Raw genomic sequence first — 20,096 nt, 5'->3', positions numbered from 1 at the left:
TTTTGCAATAATTTAGATAAAAATGCATAACCTATTTTTATTTTTCTTTAGCGTTTAGTCATGTAATTAATACTCCCTTATTAGTCTATTTATTTTAGCATGACTTCGTACTTTTAGATTATGTTTATTTTTATTATGGCTCTTTAATTAGCAATATTTATATTACATAATTTTACTGTCTTTATTGTTGAATATTTTAGGATAATGCCATGACACATCTCATATTTTATATTATTTTCTTGGAATATACTTTATATAGTTGTATCTTACTAAGATTAAAGAAACATTTTGAGCATACGTTATATGTTTTGTTCTACGAAGATTTTACCGGGAAAAAATCCGAAAAAACCCGAGTAACCCGAAAACTCGAGAAAAAACGAGATTGAAAAATCCGAGTATTATTGGTTTGGTTTGGTCTTTAGATTTAATAACCCGACACAATTGATTTGGTTTGATAATTATAAAATCCGAACCAACCCGACCTATATACACCTAATTGGCTCAATCAAGTAGCAACGTAGCTTTAAGCACTAGTTAGTTGATTGCACAATCTTCATTGATCTACTGTGAATAACACGCGTTATCCTCTCTTCCTCTCTCTTTTTCTATTTTAAGTCCGATTGTTTTTAACTAGCATTCAGCACTAGTTAAAAAACTCGATTTTCAGCTTGTTTGTATGGTTGTTACATGTCGTTTCATAATGTGCCATATTGTACTGTAATATATTGTACTGTATTATTTACTGAATACAATGTTTAATTAGATTGTATTGTTTACCATCGTTTTATGATGTCACGCACTAGCAATATGAAGAATAAACTTGCAATATTACCAAGAAAAAATAGATTAAAAAGTACACTTATTGTATAAAAAAGCAGGATAAAGAATAAAATATGATTATTTAATAATAAGGAAGGGCAAGATGAGAGAAAAAAAGTAAGGTAACGACACCAACACATCAAATCCGTCTCATAAAGTGGCACTTTTCATCGTTACGTAACGACGGATTTAACGATACGATACAATAAAGTTGAAGCAACAATCAGAACAAATACCGTATTTAAAGTAACAATATGATACAATACATAACAACCATCCAAACAAGATGCTAAACATCTTCAAGTTATTCTTATTTTAATCATTTTTAGATATCGTTGATCATTTTATTTGCTTATCACAGTGAATGATTTAAATAAATTAATTCTACAAAAATTGTATGCAAAATTAATCTACTTTGTGTTTAGAAGGTTAAATATTTATCCTGCGGAAAATTTGCTTTTGGAAAATGAAAACTAAGACTACAACAACAACTCAGTATAATCCCACTTAGTTGGGTCTGGGGAGGGTAGTGTATACACAGACCTTACCCCACGGTATCCTTCCCTCCCTTGGGGTAGAGAGGTTTCCAAATAGACCCACGGCATCCTTCCCTCTCCTGGGATAGAGAGGCTGTTTCCAAATAGACCCATGACATCCTTCCCTCCAAAAACTTCTCACCTTGCTCTTGGGGAGACTCGAACTCACAACCTCTTGATTGGAAGTGGAAGTTGCTTACCATCAGAGCAACCCCTCTTGTATATAAATGAAAACTAAGACTAAAAGACAATAATTGATATATTCTACATTGTTTGCAGAATAAAACCTAAACTCGTTTGTTATCCATACTATGCAGATTGGTTGAAGAGGAGCCTTGGAACAACAGTAAAAGTTGTCTCCGTATAACTTATAGGTCATGGGTTATGAACCATGGAAGCAGCCACTAATGCTTGCATTAGGGTAGGCTGTCTACAGCACACCCTTAGGCGCGACCTTTCTCCGGACCCTGCGTGAATGCAAAATACTTCGTGCACCGGGCTGCCCTCACTACGTAGATCGGTTATTAATGAGCAATGATATAGCCTATTACTAGATTCCCAAGAAGGGGACTGGTAACTAGAATTGATTAATACATGAATATTCTGCATTTGCATGCATGTACTAGATTCTACAAACAACATAAAAAGCTACATCTCAGCTGCTTGGAAATGGCAGCTCTCTGGAGTTTGCTGATGCTGTATTATTATCAGGTGCTAGAATCTGCATTTACAATACAATTGTTATCTGTTAACTCTTCCAGTTGATCTTACTCCTCAGCAGGAGGATCCACCCAGCGGCCGTTATCTTTAATTAGCTGGATCAAGGCATCTGTTGCATGCTCCATTTGAATACCGCGTTTAACCACCGTCTGGAAGAAATTTAGTTCACCAGTAATTGAAACACATTAGTCACAAGTAGTACAAAATTAGCAATTTTTGTTTTGGTTTCCTTTATATTGTATTGTATTCAAGCTCAAAGATTTGTTTTGCTTCTTTCAGTTGAGAGATAATAACCATGTCACATATGTGCATCTAGTTTTGATTATCTTTTAGGCCTTTATGTTGTCCAAAGAGGCATTGTCTGCTTGCATTTTTATACTTTAAGCGACATTTTTGTCTATAAACTTCGTTGAGCTCTGAAATTATATAGTGAAAACTGAAAAGTGCAAGCCAGATGCATCTTACTTGGTTACTAGCAAAGAAGTTCTTAGTTGTGAAGAGCATTAGTAAAGTAAGGGAAATCAAAGCTTGGTACCTTGCCGACGTAAAGGTCAATCTTCCCAGGAGCACCACCAACATATCCGAAGTCAGCATCAGCCATCTCCCCAGGTCCATTCACAATGCAACCCATGATGGCAATCTGAAAAGGAAATATCAACACAACACAAACCATTTTTATAGACAGGAATTTATGAAATTCAGTGACAGTAAGCATTAGGGTTGCGTAATTACTGAAACACCGGGCAAGTGTGACGTCTTCTCCCTTATTTGAGCACTTATCTCTTGAAGATCAAATAAAGTTCTGCCACACGATGGGCATGATACGTACTCCTGAAAGGGATACACATATATGGAAATAAATCATGTTACTATGAATTGGTTCAGATTCTTGCTTTATCCATTCACTTTCCATTACCGTTTTTGTGTTCCGCATTCTGCAACCTTGAAGCAAATTGAAAGATGTATTTCTGAGGAAATCAAAATCCTGATCTGGAGCTTCCAACAGAATACCATCTCCGAGCCCATCTACCAAGAGAGCCCCAGCATTTGCCCCAGCACCAATCACTAAATCATCCCTGTCATATTGATATTTTCATAAGCTAAATTCTAAATAACCTCCACATGTCAGCTTTTAGGTAAGTGAAGTCTGCTTTACTATACCTGTGGGTATCATTGGGAAAGTGTATGTGATGAATCACTGGGAAGTTCAACGAATTCTCAGAGAGATACTCAAAAAGCCTGCAACAGTAGATATTTTCTGGCTATCAGGATCAAGAAATTAGACATATGAAAATGCAGCTGCTAAGTATGTTTCCTATCGTAATTCTGCCTTTAAGAAAGTTTATACAAGTGATATACGTAATATATGTATGTCATATTGATTATGCCCCATCAAGGATAACTGGTAAACAATTTACTATAAGAGAACTTGATTATTTTCAATACAAATGCAACATACCTCCTGGCTGCATGAACTCTGCCAGTTTTTTCTTCTGTATATGGCAGATTATGAAGAATCATAGTAACATCGGTGCTCTTCAGGATTTCCAACTCATCTTTTGATTCATCACCACGCACAGACACAACCAATCGTGTACCTGAAGGAGGTTCCCTTTCTAGCCTGATTACTAAACTTTTGGAATATAATTAATTCAAAGAACTTAAAAAACTATTACGATTATCACACCTTCTGGAAGAAGCTTTTGAGCACCACCAGATAACTCCTTCAGAGTAACCAATACCATGGCATTGGGTAACGGCTTTGTCAATTGCTCTGACAAAGGAGTAATGACTCCCATGCTTATGTCAACCAATCTTTTCAGAGTCAGACGCTGTTCATTTTGCAAAGACACAATCAAGTCATTCTCAAAGTTTCCATAAACAAAAGGGATCGAGCAAAATAATCTGCACTAGAAATGCTAAATTTTAACATATTAGTCCGAGCATCATGAAGAAATAACTTAGATACTTAAATTACTATACAGAAAACACAAGGGTCCTTACAGAATCTTTATCATCTACTGGTGGAAGTTCCCTCAACAGGATTGAGTCTACAGTCGCCAGATCCTGCAAAACCACTGATTATAATTTAGCACAAAGACGGCGCACAACCAAAGGAGAAGAATTAGTTCTAGAATTAGACCTTAAATGGCATGCCCACGACAAGCTTTGCCGCTAATGATCTGTACAGAAGTTCAGGGGTCTGCAAAACCAAAAGATAAGGCCAGTTTTCAGGGAAGATAAAATAAAGAAAACATTTGTGGCTAGAAAATTCACAAAAAATTAGCATGTAATAAAATCGATCAGTAGAATCATATATTATAAGTTATTCTTAGAGAAGTGCTAGATAAGACCTTCAATTGATCCAAAGAAACAGACATGAGAACAGAACCATCTCGATGCAACACGCCTCTGTAGTCTACTTCATCACCCTGTTACAAAAATCAAAACATTTGTTTGCTTCACAAAATGAAGCCTCATATAGCAGATCTGCTCAGGTTTTTTAACTGACCTCCTTTTGAGCTGGCAATTCCCCTGACCTACGTTGAAAGTCAAAATAACGTCTGTTCTTTTCTTCAAAAGCAGCCTGATAAAGGAAGCAGAAATTTTACTACACTGTCAAAACTTAAGGTCCTAAAGCACATTCATAAGCAATCGTGTACCACTCCTTGTTGAAGCTCAGCTGCTCTCTTTCCAAGGTTTGCCAACCGTCGACAGGGATCTATCTCCTCCTCTGGAGGTTCAGTTAGGGAAACCCTTATTGTATCACCCAGACCATCCTGCATCAATAGAAAATTTTCTTTAGAAAGTCGAGCAATACATTTATGATGATAAAGCCACACAAATGAGGAACATGTATGAGAATAGACTACCTTATCGTAGTAATTTGCTCGCATAAACACAATTTAGCTTTTAAAATTCCAAATGTGATAAATCACAAGTACGTATTTTCTGTCGCTTGCTCCGATTGAGCAGATTATAGCTTTTAGCCTAATTACGTCTTCTGATTATCATAATTTAACAAATATATTCTTGCTTTGTTTCATTTTCTGACAGTAAATACTAAATACCCTATTGCTTGAATGAATGAATATGTATCAGCGAGTACAAAATATCTGGTATATCTAGAGAACTTGTATAAATGAAGCTGGAAGCAAAAGGAATAAAGATGTTACTTTCAACAAGATGCTCAGCTTCTACTGTTATTTATCCGGAAGTCTAAAAGTGTACCTGAAGAAGTGTGCCAATACCGATTGCAGACTTCATCCTTCCGTCCTCACCTTCACCAGCTTCAGTAACTCCCAAGTGTAAAGGATAATCCCATCCTTGAACATACATCTCAGCTACAAGAAGGCGATACGCCTGAACCATAACTACTGGATTGCTAGCTTTCATTGAGAAGACGAAATTGTGGAAGTCCAACTTTCGACAAATTCTTGCAAACTCAAATGCTGATTCAACCTGTTACCACATTTAGATGATACAAAGTAATTAAAGAATACAACAACAATGACTAGAACACAATATTCTAGATAAGTAATTCAGCTACTGCTCACCATTCCCCTAGGTGAGTCCCCATAATAGCTCATAATTCGATCTGAAAGGCTCCCGTGGTTAGTTCCAATACGTATTGCACGTCCGTACTTTTTACATTTTTCCACCAATGGTGTAAAAACCTGAGCCATTTCAAATCAAAAATGGATTGAACTCTGCAAAGAAGTAGATTGTCCAAGAATATGCTCCGTAATAAAAGGGAAAATTTCTTGCTAAATGCGAATAATGAGCAGGCACAGTTTCCAATATAGGATGATTATAGACCCAGCATCAGCTTGAGAAGCAATTCTTGTTTAACATTGTCCGTCTTAGCATAACAACAATAAAAACAACATACCCAGTATTATCTCACACCCGTCTTAGCATATTGCACACATTTTTATTTTTTGACAAGCAGTGAATGAAAAGGATCTTATAATTAAATCAATATGATTCATACCTTATAGGACAAAAGAAAGGTGAAAATCAACTGAAAATAACTACTCCCTCTGTTTCATTTTATGTGTCTTAGTTTGACTAGGCACGGAGTATAAGAAAAGTAAGGAAGACTTTTGAATCTTGTGGTCTTAAAATAAAGATGTGTGAAATGTACCCAAGTGCCCTTGAATCTTGTGGTCTTAAATATGCCATGTGGAATGTTGGAGTTAAAGAGTTACTAAATATAGAAAGAGGCATTCTTTTTGAATCAGACTAAAAAGAACAGAGGAAGTACTGAATAAATTAAAGACATGCTAACTTGCAGGACGAGCACCTCATACCATGTTACTGACTTCTAAATTCAATCGATAGAAAGGTTAATAATTATCTTTACATGTATTAGAAATCAAAAACTATAGTTCTTATACTAGTGTGGCATATTCTAACCTCCTCAATGTGCTCAAGTTCTTTCTGGTAGTCTTCTTCTGTGTACTCTAATTGCTCAAACTGGGCTCGCCTGTCAGCTGAAAGAAATTAACCGATTAGATCATAGCTGTTCTCCTGGCTCGGCCAAAAAAGATCATCACATTGACAGAGAAGAAATACCAAAGTTTCCAGGATTGACACGTATTTTTTCAAAGCACTCCGCAACTCGAAGTGCAATAGGAGGAGCAAAATGAATGTCAGCCACCAGAGGGATGTTGTAACTGCATATATGCAGAACACAGACGAGATAAGATAATACTCATGTCATCAAGTCCATCGAATCTTGAAATATATCGGTAAAAATTTGAGACTTACTTCTTTTGCACAAGAGAATTTTTAATTTCAAAACATGCATCAGCTTCTTTCTTCCCTTGGACTGTAATTCGAACTATGTCAGCTCCTGCATCAGCTATTTTCATCACCTGTATAAACAGGAGTTAGCATCAGCGCTCAACTTGCTTGGCTTAAAATTTTCATGCTCATTGAAGAAGTAATGAAGTTCTATATATACCAGACTCAAAGATTTCAGAATTAGATGGAAAGTAAAACACTATTCCAATGACTGATTCAAATCAAACCTAGACCATTAACTTACTATTGCACAAGAATATTATTACCTTATGATACCCAGAGAAGGAAACTCAACTTCAATAAGCATTAACATAAATATCATAGCAAACACAGTTAGAGTAGACTGCCACTTGTAACTTGCTTAAATCATGAAGTAGAAGGAGAACCTGTTCTACTGTTGCAGCAACATCTTTAGTATCTGTTGTGGTCATTGTCTGAATTCTGATTGGATGTTGGCTACCAAGGGCAACGTTCCCAACCATCACCGTGCAGGTCTTTCTTCTGACAGTTTTGTGTATGGATTCACAATACTTTTGCCTAGGAACTTTATCAAGAAGTGATACATCAGTCATCAGAGTGTGAATACAACAAATGTGTTGCTTCACTTCTAATATAAAATGAAATTTTTTTGTAGGATGACAAAATAAAAAGAAAAAAGATCTCAAATTTCCAAATCTAAATTTCCTACAAGTAGCATCAATGACAGATTCTTGGCCACAGTATGATTCACTCGTCGAACATCTAAGAGAAGTTGCTGCAAAACTTATTCCAAATCAGTTTTTATGACACGTTCCAACCCTTAACGATTTGTACAATATTAAATAATCTCTCCTTTGTTTTTTCTTCGAGTAGTTTTGCAGCTTCATAAACAGATTCAAATCCTTGAAAGCTAAAATTTATTATAGACCAAGTTCCAAACTGTTTAAGAAAAAAGCAACTAGAAGCTTTCTAGTGCCTTACAAAAATACCTAGTAGTGGACTCCCTTCGGACGCAGGCTGAAGATTAATGGTTTCTGGACCAGGATTTGCATTTCTTATCACAGAAACCTTGGTTCGCCGAAACATAACCCTCTGTAAGTCAGAAACTCTTACAAAGTCCATACTTTTAGCAAACCCCACACCATTTTCCCTGCTCTTCAGGCCTGTAAATGAAGCTGGAACAGCTCCTGCCGCCATTTTTATAATTCTTTACACTCCTGAAACATAAGACAACCAATACTCATCGAATTACATTAAATACCACACACAAAACAAACAAAAAAAACATAACTACCACTACTATGCCTCAATTCCAAACTAGTTGGAGTTGGCTGTATAACACCTCAATATTCATTAAAATTCAGTTGGCCAGCAGAAAAGAGCCACACCCTCCATACCCCCCCCCCCCAAACCCAAAATTCCCAAAAGAAATGATCTTTTTCTATACCCTTCTGATCCCAGTTGATATCTTTCACTGTTGAGATAAAACTGAAGTATTTAAACTATTTAACCAAAATTCCAAAACACAATATACATAAAACTGTAACAGAAAAAGAAACAAAACAAGATTTGAATTGCCAAATTCAAACAAATTCAGCTGAAAATACTAACTATAAACACTTACTAGGAAAATGACTACCTAATTGATTTACAAAAAGTTGAAATCTTTTTCAAGAATTTCCACCAAAAAATCAGTTTTAAACAGAAAAAGAGCTGGAGTAAAGGATATAATCCTACTCACCAAGTCACAGTCAAAATCAAGACTAGACTAATATACCAAAAAGCAAGGATCTTTTTTCTATGCCCTTTTGACCCCAGTTGATATCTTTCACTGTTGTGATAAAACTGTAGTAATTTAAACTATTTAACCAAATTCCCAAACACAATCAACAGAAAACTGTAATAGAAAAAGAAACAAACCAAGATATGAACTACCCAATTCAAACAAACTCAGCTGAAAATACAAACTACAAACACTTACTATGAATATAATCAGCTAACTAATTTACAAAAGATTGAATTTTTTTTCAAGAATAGTAGTATTACAGATTACTTACCAAGTCAGAGTTAAAAAAACCAAGACTAGACTAAAATACCCAAAAAGAGTAGAAGAATCAAGAAGCCAAAGAATTGGTGGTAGGCGGAAATTGAGAAGGACTAATAATGAAATGGGTTTCAGAAAAAATGGGAGAAAAGATTGAACATATAAATGTACTAGTAGTTCAGAAGATTAGGCAACAGCTAGTGAATCTAAGAAGAGAAATAGTGAGCGGTGTAATTAATAATATTTAATTACACCTTGAAAGCAGGATCTTTAAATATTCCAATGTTCCATGCAAAATATAACCCTTGGAGAATAAGAAAGAGAAATAGCGAGAGGTGTAATTAATAATATTTAATTAGAGTATAAAAACGGCTTAGTTTTTAGAAATAGTGGGAGGTGTAATTAAGAAGATTTAATCTTCTGTCTATATAGAATAGGAAAAGCAAAAGCACTATATTAAGACAAGTGTCTTAACCACAAAAAGCCAAGTGGTATTGTTAAGACAAAATAAACTACTTTTCTAACTAATTTTTTTTTTGAATTTTAAATTTTGAATTATTTGGTTACACTACTTGAATTAATAAATATAGATATCTTATATTTATTAATAAAAAACGAAAATACAAAAATAGATTTCTTATATAGAATAGGAGAAGCAAAAGCACTACATTAAGACAAGTGTCTTAACCACAAAAAGCCAAGTGGTATTGTTAAGACAAACTAAACTACTTTTCTAACTAATTTTTTTTTGAATTTTAAATTTTAAATTATTTGGTTACATTACTTGAATTAATAAATACAGATATCTTATTATGTATTAATAAAAAAACGAAAATACAAAAAAAATATTCTACTCATTCAAATTGAAGTTTTAAAATTATTTTAAAATAAAAATAACAAAATAACAAAAAATATAAAACTACCAATTCAAATTAGAGAGTAATTTCATCCTAATATAGTAGTAGTAGTGTGTGTGTGTATGGGAGTAGTTAATACTAAATTGATAATTTATTAATAATTCATATGTCAATTTAACAATATTAAATAATGGATAATACAATTAGATAACAAAGAAATATATATATATATAAGACTTATAAAAATAATTAGATATATAAGACTTATAAAAATAATTAGAATTATTATGAAAAAAGTTGTACTTATACACATAACTAAAATCATAATAAGCAAATAGTCATAACTGAAGAATACTAAAAAAAATCAAATGATATCGTAAAAGTACATATACTAATTAGTTAATAAATAGAACTCATAATTTCATAATAAATAATACAAAAATATAAAGAAACTATTAGGATATTATACATAAAATAATATATTATATATAAAACACATTTTATTAATTATTAAAAATATTAATACGTTTTTTATAAAAACAATAAAAGACTTATCTCTTTATACTTTTGATGAATTCAAAATTATAATTTAGTAAAAAATGATATTATTTAAATTTTCAGCAATTATAAAATGAGAAAACTAATCAAATATTATAGTAGAAGTGAATGTACAAAAAGAAGTGGATAAAGATAATTTTATAATATTTATATTTTGAATTAATTAATAAACAAAATATAAATAAATAACACAAGAAAATTATTGATAACTTTAGACAATTGAAGAATTTTAAACAGTATAACATATATAAAAATATATACGTATGTTCTACTAGAAGAGAAGTAGTATCAAAATATTAAGCCAATTGACAAATTAATAAAAAATCACATTAGTAAATATATAGTATTAAGTACTTGCTAATTTAATAAAGAATAAATAAAGAATAAACAATTTATTTAATTACTATAATGCTCTGTTCCTTTGGTTTTGTATAGATTTTATTATATTTATGTACACTACATTAAATAATAAAATAGTAACTAATATTTTTTTAAATAATATGATATATTAAATTATAATTTTATAAGATTAATATTCCGTCAAATTATCCGCGTATCGGGCGGGTTCTAACACTAGTTAGAGTATAGAAACGGATTACTCTTCCGCTAATTGCACCTTGAAAACATTAAAAAAAAGCATGAAATTGGGAAAGAATAAGAAAAATTCAAAAAAAGGAGAAAAGAGAGAGCATGAAATTGGGAAAGAATAAGAAAAATTCAAAAAAGGAGAAAATAGATAAATAGGATCTTTGGCCAAAGAGAGGTGTCAACTCATCTTTTATTTTCCATACTTTATATATATATATATAGTAGGATCTTTAAATATTCCAATGCCCTTTCCATGCAAAATGTAACCCCTGGAGTATAAGAAGAGAAATAGTGGGAGGTGTAATTAATATTATTTAATTAGAGTATAGAAACGGCTTAGTCTTTAAAATAGTGGTAGGTGTAATTAAGAAGATTTAATTAGAGTATAGAAACGGCTTACTCTTCCTCTAATTGCACCTTGAAAGCATAAAAAAAGCATGAAATTGGGAAAGAATAAGAAAAATTCAAAAAAAAGGAGAAAATAAATAAATAGGATCTTTGGCCAAAGAGATGTGTCAACTCATCTTTTATTTTCCCTACTTTATATATATATATATATATATATATATATATATATATATATATATATATATATATATATATAGTAGGATCTTTAAATATTCCAATGCCCTTTCCATGCAAAATGTAACCCTTGGAGTGTAAGAAGAGAAATAGTGGGAGGTGTAATTAATAATATTTAATTAGAGTATAGAAACGACTTACTCTTCCTCTATTTGCACCTTGAAAGCATAAAAAAAAGCATGAAATTGGGAAAGAATAAGAAAAATTCAAAAAAAAGAAAGAAGAGAAAATAGATAAATAGGATCTTTGGCCAAAGAGAGGTGCCAACTCATCTTTTATTTTCCCTATTATATATATATATATATCTGGTTGGAGTTACTGATGAGCAATAAATATCGAGGAAGGTCTAAATAGTAAGAGGTCGTCATTTTTATTGCTTGCTCAGTACCGATGGAATTTGTGAACACTAGGAGAGAGTGAGAGGAACAATGGCACATACCACAGAGTATTTAGCCAGCTCTATGAACTTAATGTATACTGAATGTGGTATTTATTTTGGAAGGTGAAATGTATTATCAAATTTTTGTTTGTTTATACATATTTAAGCCAAACAAGACACCATGATTTAGGGAATCATACTATTTTTGCAATTTTTGTGTTGCACCTTTAATACCTTCCCTTGCTTTCTATTCTTTCTCAACTAGCTTTTTTTCTTTTTTACATTTTAAATGTTCTTTCGTGCTTACTAGCTTTTTTCATTAACTTTGTTAATTATTTTATTTCTTCTTTATTGATTCTAATGTGATAATTTGTTTAGGTTAGTAAATGGAAGAAAACAAGGAACCAAATTAGTAAAGTGATAAGATAGCGAAGAGGAGAAAGAAGCAGGAAGGGGAGGAAATTGATATGAAGAACTTAGCCACTGGAATCATAGAGTAAAAATACATTTTATATGGACATAGATTACAAATTATTCACAAATATTTCATATGGACATAGAATACAAATTATTCACAAATATATAATTGATGCATACGACACAAGATATTCACAAATGTAACTCCTACAAAACCTATATTTCCTCACTTTCTCCTTTTATAAACTTTTCATTTATTTCTCAAAGAGATCGATGATTAGACTTTCAGTTTAAACTTTTGACGATACTCTCTTTCTGGCCACCTTTTTTTTTTTTTTTGATGAAGTTCTATGTTGGATGTGTAGGAGAACTTTCAATAGAAAATAACATAGTCATAGTGTTACCTATGTATAGTTCTTCATAGTTCTATGTATAGTGTTGAAGGTATGGAAATTGCAACTATAGTGTCATTGAAAATGCTTAATATTTCTGATTTTATTCAATTTTTATAAAAAAAAAAATTATATATGTATATGTATATATATATATATATATTATTTATAATGACCTCGCGAAGCGCGGACAAATACACTAGTTGTGAATAAAGACAAGAAACATTTGTCCAACATCTTTTGTACTGCTATTTTATTTGTGGCCATGGGGATATACACTTAAATGAAAATTTAGTGGACATATTAAATTAAATTACTTAAAATTTGCAAATAGTCGTAATGGACCGGTAATTGTCTTTATTATTGTCCCCCTCTATTTAGCTTATATTAGTTTTTCTCCGCCAAAACAGTTTGGTTCTGGATTTATTCTGTTTCCTAAAAGTTAAGCTATCCATATAACACAAATTATTTTTCATAGACTTTTGACAATATATTAGTGAAAAAATTAATAATACCAAGTACTACCTATTATTTGAAAATGAGACGGAAAAAACTACAATTGAGGTTTGAAAGTTTGAAACATTGAATAGTTAGGAATCAAAATTGTTACTTTTCTGCTGTTGATATAATAATTTTCCTATACCAAAAAAAATAAAATGAAATGCTCCTTCCTCATTCCAAGTCAAACTAGATATAAACAAAGAGGGTGTAAGATATTAATGTAAAAAATAAAATAGTTTGAGATATTGTGATTATTCAAAATAATTTAATAAGTAATACAGTATACTAATAATTTCTCATTAGCGTTTTCCTCTTTTAAGACGTAAACCAAAGGAGCAATTGTGCGTTTTAAAATTTAACAGCAATTAGACACTGTAGAACGTCAGTCTAATGTGAACCTATCAAAAGAACTTCAAAATATTGCTGAATTAGATCACATGGGCTAATCATTTTATTTTTTTTATCAGCACGACTAATAAAAGAAAGTTGTGGACGGAAATTTAGTTGGTCAAAAGTACAAGGGCTGAGATGCAAAATTAGAGGGAATCATTCCGCTATATTCCTTAGCTTAGCAAGAAATAACTAACTGTCGTTTCGACCTCTTAGACAAAAAGACCGCAGTGTGGAAAAAGTAAAAGGCAACAGGACCGTCGCCACGTGTTGTCTTCTTATTGGGTAAATTGTTCAACACGTGAAACAATACGAACACCTTTTAGACGTGAAAGAAAGTACAGTAATAAAAAAATTTCTTCATATGCCAAACTTTTTGTTAAATAAGACTCATTTCAGCTCATCTAGTTTTACTAGCAAAAGTATTATGAATACTTAGTTTGATTTCGTGCGAAAGTCTATCGAAAAAAATCTTTCTATCTTTAAAACTTGTAAATTACAAAGTAAGGATAAAATTTACGTACACATTATGCTTCCCAAACCCTGCTTGTAGAAATATATTGTTTTTTTTTATTGTTCAATCGTACTAAACCTGAATAATCTTAACATGATCTAATATTGTTCGTTTTGAGTCAATTTGCACAGATTTTTCCGAAAGACACGTAACCACTTGGCATTCCGATTACTTCATCCATAAACCTTTTTTTAAATTTTAAAATAAAGGAGAAGCTTCTATTCTAGAAGTTACCGCTTCCCGCCTCCCTCGCGATGAGTTCAATGGACCGATGTTTGGCTGACCCTCTTCTTCTCATTCGTGTTGGGTTCATCCAAAAGTACATTAAAAAAAAATAGAACCACTGGAGAGTCGTCTGCAATTCACACGTGGGCAAAGACGACTGACTTTGGAAGCGAAACACAAACCTATTTCCGCTATTTTCGAGTTGTTACTGAGCATAACAAAATCAAGGTTGATGATTAATCAGCGAAGTTTCCATAGTGTTCTACCACCTCACACCATTTAAGAACATGTGTACACTTTATATATAATTAAGTCACGCATGGCCATCGTGGGATATATTCACTAGCCCCTCCAATCTAGCACGGCGCGGCCAACCCCTATTGACTTGGGCTTATCTGAATATTATTTAAATTTAATTTGCCTATGTTCCCGTGAACAAATTTAAGTCTACTTAATCATAATGGTGGTAGTAATGATAATAAACAATGAACTGTGTGAAAACAAAGCTTCACCAAGATAACTTAAATTGGAGATGAAAATACATTCATCTTCAAAATATGTCGAAAAACCAGATCATTATCTAACAGGTTTAGGGTTAGGATAATGTCAATATCTTGTAACAAACAACCATTACTGAAAAAAATACTGCACCATACACATTTTTAGCAAGAGTATCAAATACACAGGAGTCACCACACCGATGGACAAGATACGCAACGGACTAGAATATACGCTTAACGTAATGAAACATCAGTTACAGAAGACAGCCACATCCTTAAATGAAGCAAATTGACTTGCAAAATGCAATTTGGATACGAGCGCCTCAACGAATAAAGCTACAGCGTCCAGATTTAAGACCGAACAGGATATTACAGTACAGTTTCTCATGAGATGTATCTATCCCTTTTGAAGAAGTTGAGCAGATGACTTCGCGTCAAGATACAATGTATTAACTTCTTCTAGATCCGTCTGTAAAATTTAAAGGCTCAGTAAATATCTTCAACTAGCTTCAACAAGGACAAAAATGATAAAGAACATGATTGGGCTACCTTGCAGATTTTGTCACGGCCGTTCATTTTGGCGACTACACTGGCTGGTGATAGTAGCCGTACAGCATGCCTGACAAAGGAAAGAATTGAACACCGGTTACTTCTAATTAAAAGAATAAACATCTGGAGTTATAAATCAAACAAGTTAAACCCAACCTTAAGGAAGCTTGCTGTCCAATCTCGCCCAAGTAAGCAAGGCTTTCTTCATCTATTTCTAGTTCCTCCACTTGTGCACGTATATAGCTAATATCTGGCCACGCATTCCAAAAAAAAAAACATCCATCAGGAAAATGCAATGACATTACACATGTTCAGGTTGAAATTAGTAAGGCGTATACAAGAAAAGTTGAACGAACTGGTGGGAATCTGTATCATTTCAGCTGGACCATAAGTTTCGGTTCTGACAATCACCAACCGATCTAACAAGTCAACTGGAATGCCATGTGGACTAGTCATATCTGTTCCTCTGCAAGGAAATACATGTGGTTAATTTGTTAGTGACAACTGAGTTATAACAGACATCACATGTATCTGTACTGCTGTACATACATCTAACTTCTAAGGTGTCTACAACGCCAAAAACATGCAGTTCGTAACTGAATCTAACAAGTAATTATGTTCCGAGTTACATATTTCTCGTAATTCTCGCAGTTTAAAAGCTACAATCAGATGCCCCATGTAAGCATATTTGATATTAGAAAAATGACAAATTTGTCCTGTATTTTCTTTATCCTTCCACCGGTACAAATAATAAGTTTAGCAAACATACGAAGCAGTATGAAATATTTAATAAACACTTCAATCAACATGCAACTGTTTGATGTATGATAAAAGGCAAGCCAGAAAGCAAATTTTAATTTGCAAATTTCAGAAAATCCCAGAATAAAGAAATCAACATAATGGAACTTGATGAATTTTTCAGGCTTAGTTTTGAACAGCCATACCTGACAGTACAAATGCCTCTGTTAGTGGCAAAAATCACAATCGGAGACAATTAACTCTCCAGTGCACGATTCTAGTATGAAAAGCATTCCATATCAAGCATATGAACCTGCCAAAGACATTTTCTCCAATTAATTAACCGGAGGTGGGGGTTAGTATTAAATGCATTATCAAGCACGTTGTTGTATGAATAAAAAACAAACCTCATCAATAAATAAGACACCAGGAACAAGCTCTGCAACACTTTCGTCAACATAACGATTGACAACCTGCAGTGAAATAAGCACAATAACCCATTATGCTAAAAATACTAAATTCACACTCATAGACACTTCATGAAAATATCCATGAAGGCATGAGTAGCCAATTGGACTGTAATCAACATGCATGAAACAGCATAATTATTCGTCCAGAGTATTAGTAGCACTAATAATCAGAAGTACCTTGTTTATCTCTTGCCGCAATTTGTCAGTAATCTCGGTTTTCCTAGGTTTCATCATTTGACCCATAAGGGACAATATATCTTGTCCTCCTTGTGGCTGTGCATTTGCAGCATCAAGATCATGTAATGTAACATCCTGGCGAAATACAATACTGTGTGAAATTAAATCTTTGGTTTCCTGTTCCTTTCAATCGAGTTCCCTCATAAAAAACCATTATATTAGTGATATCATTTGACCCCCAAAAAAATTGCAGATACTTGGAATTGCGTTTTAGTTTGATCAAAACCACACAAGCAAGCAATCATGGCATGTAGGTATCCACAGAAGATCTGATGTACAAAATCTAACTAACTAAATATTTCAATTACAGACAACTCATTTCCTCCTAAAAGAATCTTGTGCCAAAAGCAGATACTTGGCTGCTTGCTAACTTTACCACTATATTAACTTGTTAACGCCATGGCCTATGATATCTCTTCCAATAACATCCTTAAAATCCAGGAGGCTGAATTCCTGATCATTCTGGTATCTATCTAAGGGATCTGTTTCCTCACTCCTCCAAATGATATACAGAATTTCACACACCCTTCAAGTGTTCAAGTGAGTTTGTTAAGACAAACTATGATCTTTGGTATTCCATAGCTAAGCTATAGAAAATATTGACCATGTGGAAAAGAAGCACAGAAATCAGCTACATGCATACAATGCCAGGTAATCTTCTATTTGCGCCATAGCAAAATAAGAAATGCGACTGCATGGGAAATGAGACAAACCTGGACTATCTCCTTCTTTTTGTGAACCTCTCCTTTAGGAAGTGGAACATACTCCTCTGCCTCAAGATCAAATTCTGTGGCAAAAGCATCACTTCTGCCCACTCTTTTAACCGCTCCACTGTTTGATTCAATGTAAATGACATCACCAACAGCTACTTGCACATATATCGTGGAGACAGGAGATATCAACAGAGAAGATTAGGCTCCCTTGCAAAATAGCGTATATGGGACAGAAGTAAATTAAAGACAAATACAATTCTCGCAATGCCTTCTGAGAACATGATTCAATAAGAATGACATGAAAGTTAATGAATTTACTCAAGAGAAAATATGCTTCAATCTAGATTCAAATGTTGGATGTTAAAATAAATTTCATCATTATCCTATTTATTGAACGTATTAACAAATTGATACTTCACTGGCTTACCTTCTCTTTAATTAAGGCATCATACATTGTGGGGTCAAGCTTCAATTGTTTGGTACCTTTGACAGTTTTCAACCCAACTATAACATGGCTAATACTTTTACAATATCCACCTGTCATGCTCTCACTCTCTTCTGGAGATAGTTCAGTCACCTACATTAGGAATTGTTTAAAAATGAGATCAACTTCACAACGCATCAACATCGCAGAATTACTGTGTCAAGGACCGGACACAAATGAAACGAGAAATGGGATGGAGTATCGACTTGCCTCTCCTTCATAAACTTCCTTATTTTCCTTGATACGAAGACCAATAGCTCGACGAAAACTTTCCATTAAAACCTCAGTTTTCTTCACTTCTGATGAATACACTTCAGATCTAACCATCGGGCAAAATGGAACCTGCAACAGTGTACCAAGACGATAGGTGGTTGGTGTCAAAGGAAGAAGTTACCTCAAGGCCAAGGCCTTTAATGTGAGTATGATTGGCGATTCTTTGCTTCTTAGTGGTTGATTGTACCTCTTCTATCTTCATATTTTTCTTCTTTAATGTGTCTCTAGCCGTTCTTCTTCTTCTTCTCTTTCTGTTAGGGGTTTAGAAATAGCTTCACTAATGGAGGCGATGGTGGGGGATTTTGAAGAGAGATGTAATGCACTAAACGCCCCGGTTTGTTTGCGTTATTGCATATAACCCCTCTAAAATCATCACCCAACAAAGTGCCACGTAGGACTTGCACTAGGTGTAAAAATTAAAATTGTGAGCAAATATCATTTATAGCCCATCGGGCCAAAAATATATCATCTGATAGCCACAAATTGACCCATACAATTCATAACCTAAAAGCAATAACAACCGATAGTCGTCGCCTCCCATCCCTATCTTTCTTCCTTACTATCTTTCTTCTTCTCTCTCACGCCAGCAACCCATGGTTGTGGTTCCATGGACACTTCTTTTCTCTTTCTCTCTCGCTCTCTCTCTCTCTTTAAAAAGCCTATTTGGTTTCTCTCGTTGTTATTTCAAAAGTATCGATGGAAACTTCATCTAGGCTGAACGGTTTGACATGACTTTTGACACCATGGGTATCGATTCATCGGTCAATGAGGTATTCTCTGAGGTTCAGTCTACTGTTGTCAACCCTCTTTTCTTGAAGAATAGATCTCTTGAGAAGACCAGAGGTTTCATCTCCACCTTCAGGAACTCAGTCTATCTGGACGGATCAAACTACAAGCAATATCACAAAGTGAAAACAGGAAAGAAGAGAAAATAGTCTAGCCAGGGAACAGAAGACGAAGAAGCTGGTACGGAATCTTCACCCGTGATTCTGGTGGTGACATTCGCAGCTGGTTTTTCTTTGCCATCAGATGATGAAGTTATCCAAATATATAACAAGTTTGGGGATCTGAATAAGAAGAAAACAGAAATGTTACACGATTCAAATAGAAGTGGTAGACTGTCACTTTCAAAAGCATATGCTGGCACTTTGTGCATACATGCCTCAAGTGTTATATTCCTGAATTGAGAAAAATAACGAGTTAGGAATTATTTTCAGGTCGAGTGTTCAGGAGATGAAAATATGTAGTTTTATCTATAATAGAAGAGATGACAACAACAACAACGATTAATAGTATAGACTATCATTATACAATTTATATACAATAGATATACAAAAATAGACTGTCATTATACAGAAAATATACAAAATAAACTATCAATATACAAAATAGATAGTCACTATACAAAAATATAGAAAATAGACTGTTACTATACAAAAGATATACAAAATAGATAGTCATTATACAAAAATATACAAAATAGACTGTTACTATACAAAAAATATACAAAATAGACCGTCACTATACAAAATAGACTGTTACTATACAAAAAATATACAAAATAGACTGTTGTTATACCAAAAATATACAAAATAGACTGTCATTCAATTTTTAGCTAATATTATTAGATCCAGAAGTACAAAATACAATTTAAAAAGGCAAAAAAGGGTTGCTCTATCGCGCCAGGTAGGGGTTGAACCTGCGACCTTCAGCTTAGGAAATACACACCCTATCCACTGAGCTACAGGCACTTGTGTTGTCATGCTTATTCCTTTCGGCTACTATATCCAATATGTTTGGGCCGAAGGGCCATTTTTTGTAA

At 33.5% G+C, this 20,096-nt stretch overlaps 2 protein-coding genes across 9 annotated transcripts; both read right to left on the bottom strand.

The window, feature by feature from the left end:
- Positions 1-1,906: 1,906 nt before the first annotated feature.
- On the bottom strand, positions 1,907-9,193 carry LOC104243695 (4-hydroxy-3-methylbut-2-en-1-yl diphosphate synthase (ferredoxin), chloroplastic-like). Its single transcript, XM_070171337.1, has 20 exons — positions 8,921-9,193; positions 7,853-8,080; positions 7,271-7,428; positions 6,849-6,955; positions 6,654-6,754; positions 6,495-6,571; positions 5,633-5,752; positions 5,307-5,537; positions 4,739-4,855; positions 4,588-4,662; positions 4,430-4,507; positions 4,219-4,278; positions 4,080-4,142; positions 3,763-3,907; positions 3,535-3,673; positions 3,237-3,314; positions 2,992-3,151; positions 2,808-2,906; positions 2,611-2,715; positions 1,907-2,224 (listed from the first exon to the last, which is right to left on the bottom strand). Exons 2-20 carry the CDS (start codon positions 8,058-8,060, stop codon positions 2,123-2,125), a joined length of 2,223 nt encoding a protein of 740 aa, XP_070027438.1. The 5' UTR covers positions 8,061-8,080; positions 8,921-9,193; the 3' UTR covers positions 1,907-2,122.
- A 5,646-nt stretch (positions 9,194-14,839) lies between these two features.
- Positions 14,840-18,778, bottom strand: LOC104222099 (ruvB-like protein 1). 8 transcript variants are annotated; one of them, XM_070171345.1, is made up of 11 exons: positions 18,462-18,778; positions 18,212-18,343; positions 17,945-18,094; positions 17,518-17,724; positions 16,745-16,879; positions 16,505-16,570; positions 16,304-16,410; positions 15,698-15,825; positions 15,516-15,609; positions 15,360-15,429; positions 14,840-15,279 (listed from the first exon to the last, which is right to left on the bottom strand). In XM_070171345.1, the coding sequence occupies exons 1-4, from the start codon at positions 18,474-18,476 to the stop codon at positions 17,716-17,718; spliced, it is 306 nt and encodes a 101-aa protein (XP_070027446.1). In that variant the 5' UTR covers positions 18,477-18,778; the 3' UTR covers positions 14,840-15,279; positions 15,360-15,429; positions 15,516-15,609; positions 15,698-15,825; positions 16,304-16,410; positions 16,505-16,570; positions 16,745-16,879; positions 17,518-17,715. The 8 variants fall into 8 exon arrangements, with proteins under 8 accessions (XP_070027446.1, XP_070027445.1, XP_070027439.1 ...); XM_070171344.1 differs by having other exon boundaries at positions 17,518-17,635; positions 18,462-18,774; XM_070171338.1 differs by having other exon boundaries at positions 17,518-17,669; positions 18,462-18,623.
- Between the last annotated feature and the right edge of the window lie 1,318 nt (positions 18,779-20,096).

The sequence above is a fragment of the Nicotiana sylvestris genome, chromosome 3 (assembly GCF_000393655.2).
Source record: "Nicotiana sylvestris chromosome 3, ASM39365v2, whole genome shotgun sequence".
Lineage (NCBI taxonomy): Eukaryota > Viridiplantae > Streptophyta > Magnoliopsida > Solanales > Solanaceae > Nicotiana > Nicotiana sylvestris.
This window is presented reverse-complemented; position numbering and strand designations above follow the sequence as displayed.

What these genes read in the sequence shown, in the direction of transcription:
- LOC104243695 (XM_070171337.1), bottom strand. Translation starts at nt 8,060, where the DNA reads ATGGCGGCAGGAGCTGTTCCAGCTTCATTTACAGGCCTGAAGAGCAGG. An exon ending in AACTTGAGCACATTGAGGAG is followed by an intron (nt 5,753 to 6,494) that starts GTTAGAATATGC and finishes GAAATGGCTCAG; the next exon opens with GTTTTTACACCATTGGTGGA. An exon ending in CTGAGCTTCAACAAGGAGTG is followed by an intron (nt 4,663 to 4,738) that starts GTACACGATTGC and finishes TTCCTTTATCAG; the next exon opens with GCTGCTTTTGAAGAAAAGAA.
- LOC104222099 (XM_070171338.1), bottom strand. An exon ending in AGGAAGTTTATGAAGGAGAG is followed by an intron (nt 18,095 to 18,211) that starts GCAAGTCGATAC and finishes TTCCTAATGTAG; the next exon opens with GTGACTGAACTATCTCCAGA. An exon ending in ATGCCTTAATTAAAGAGAAG is followed by an intron (nt 17,670 to 17,944) that starts GTAAGCCAGTGA and finishes ATGTGCAAGTAG; the next exon opens with CTGTTGGTGATGTCATTTAC.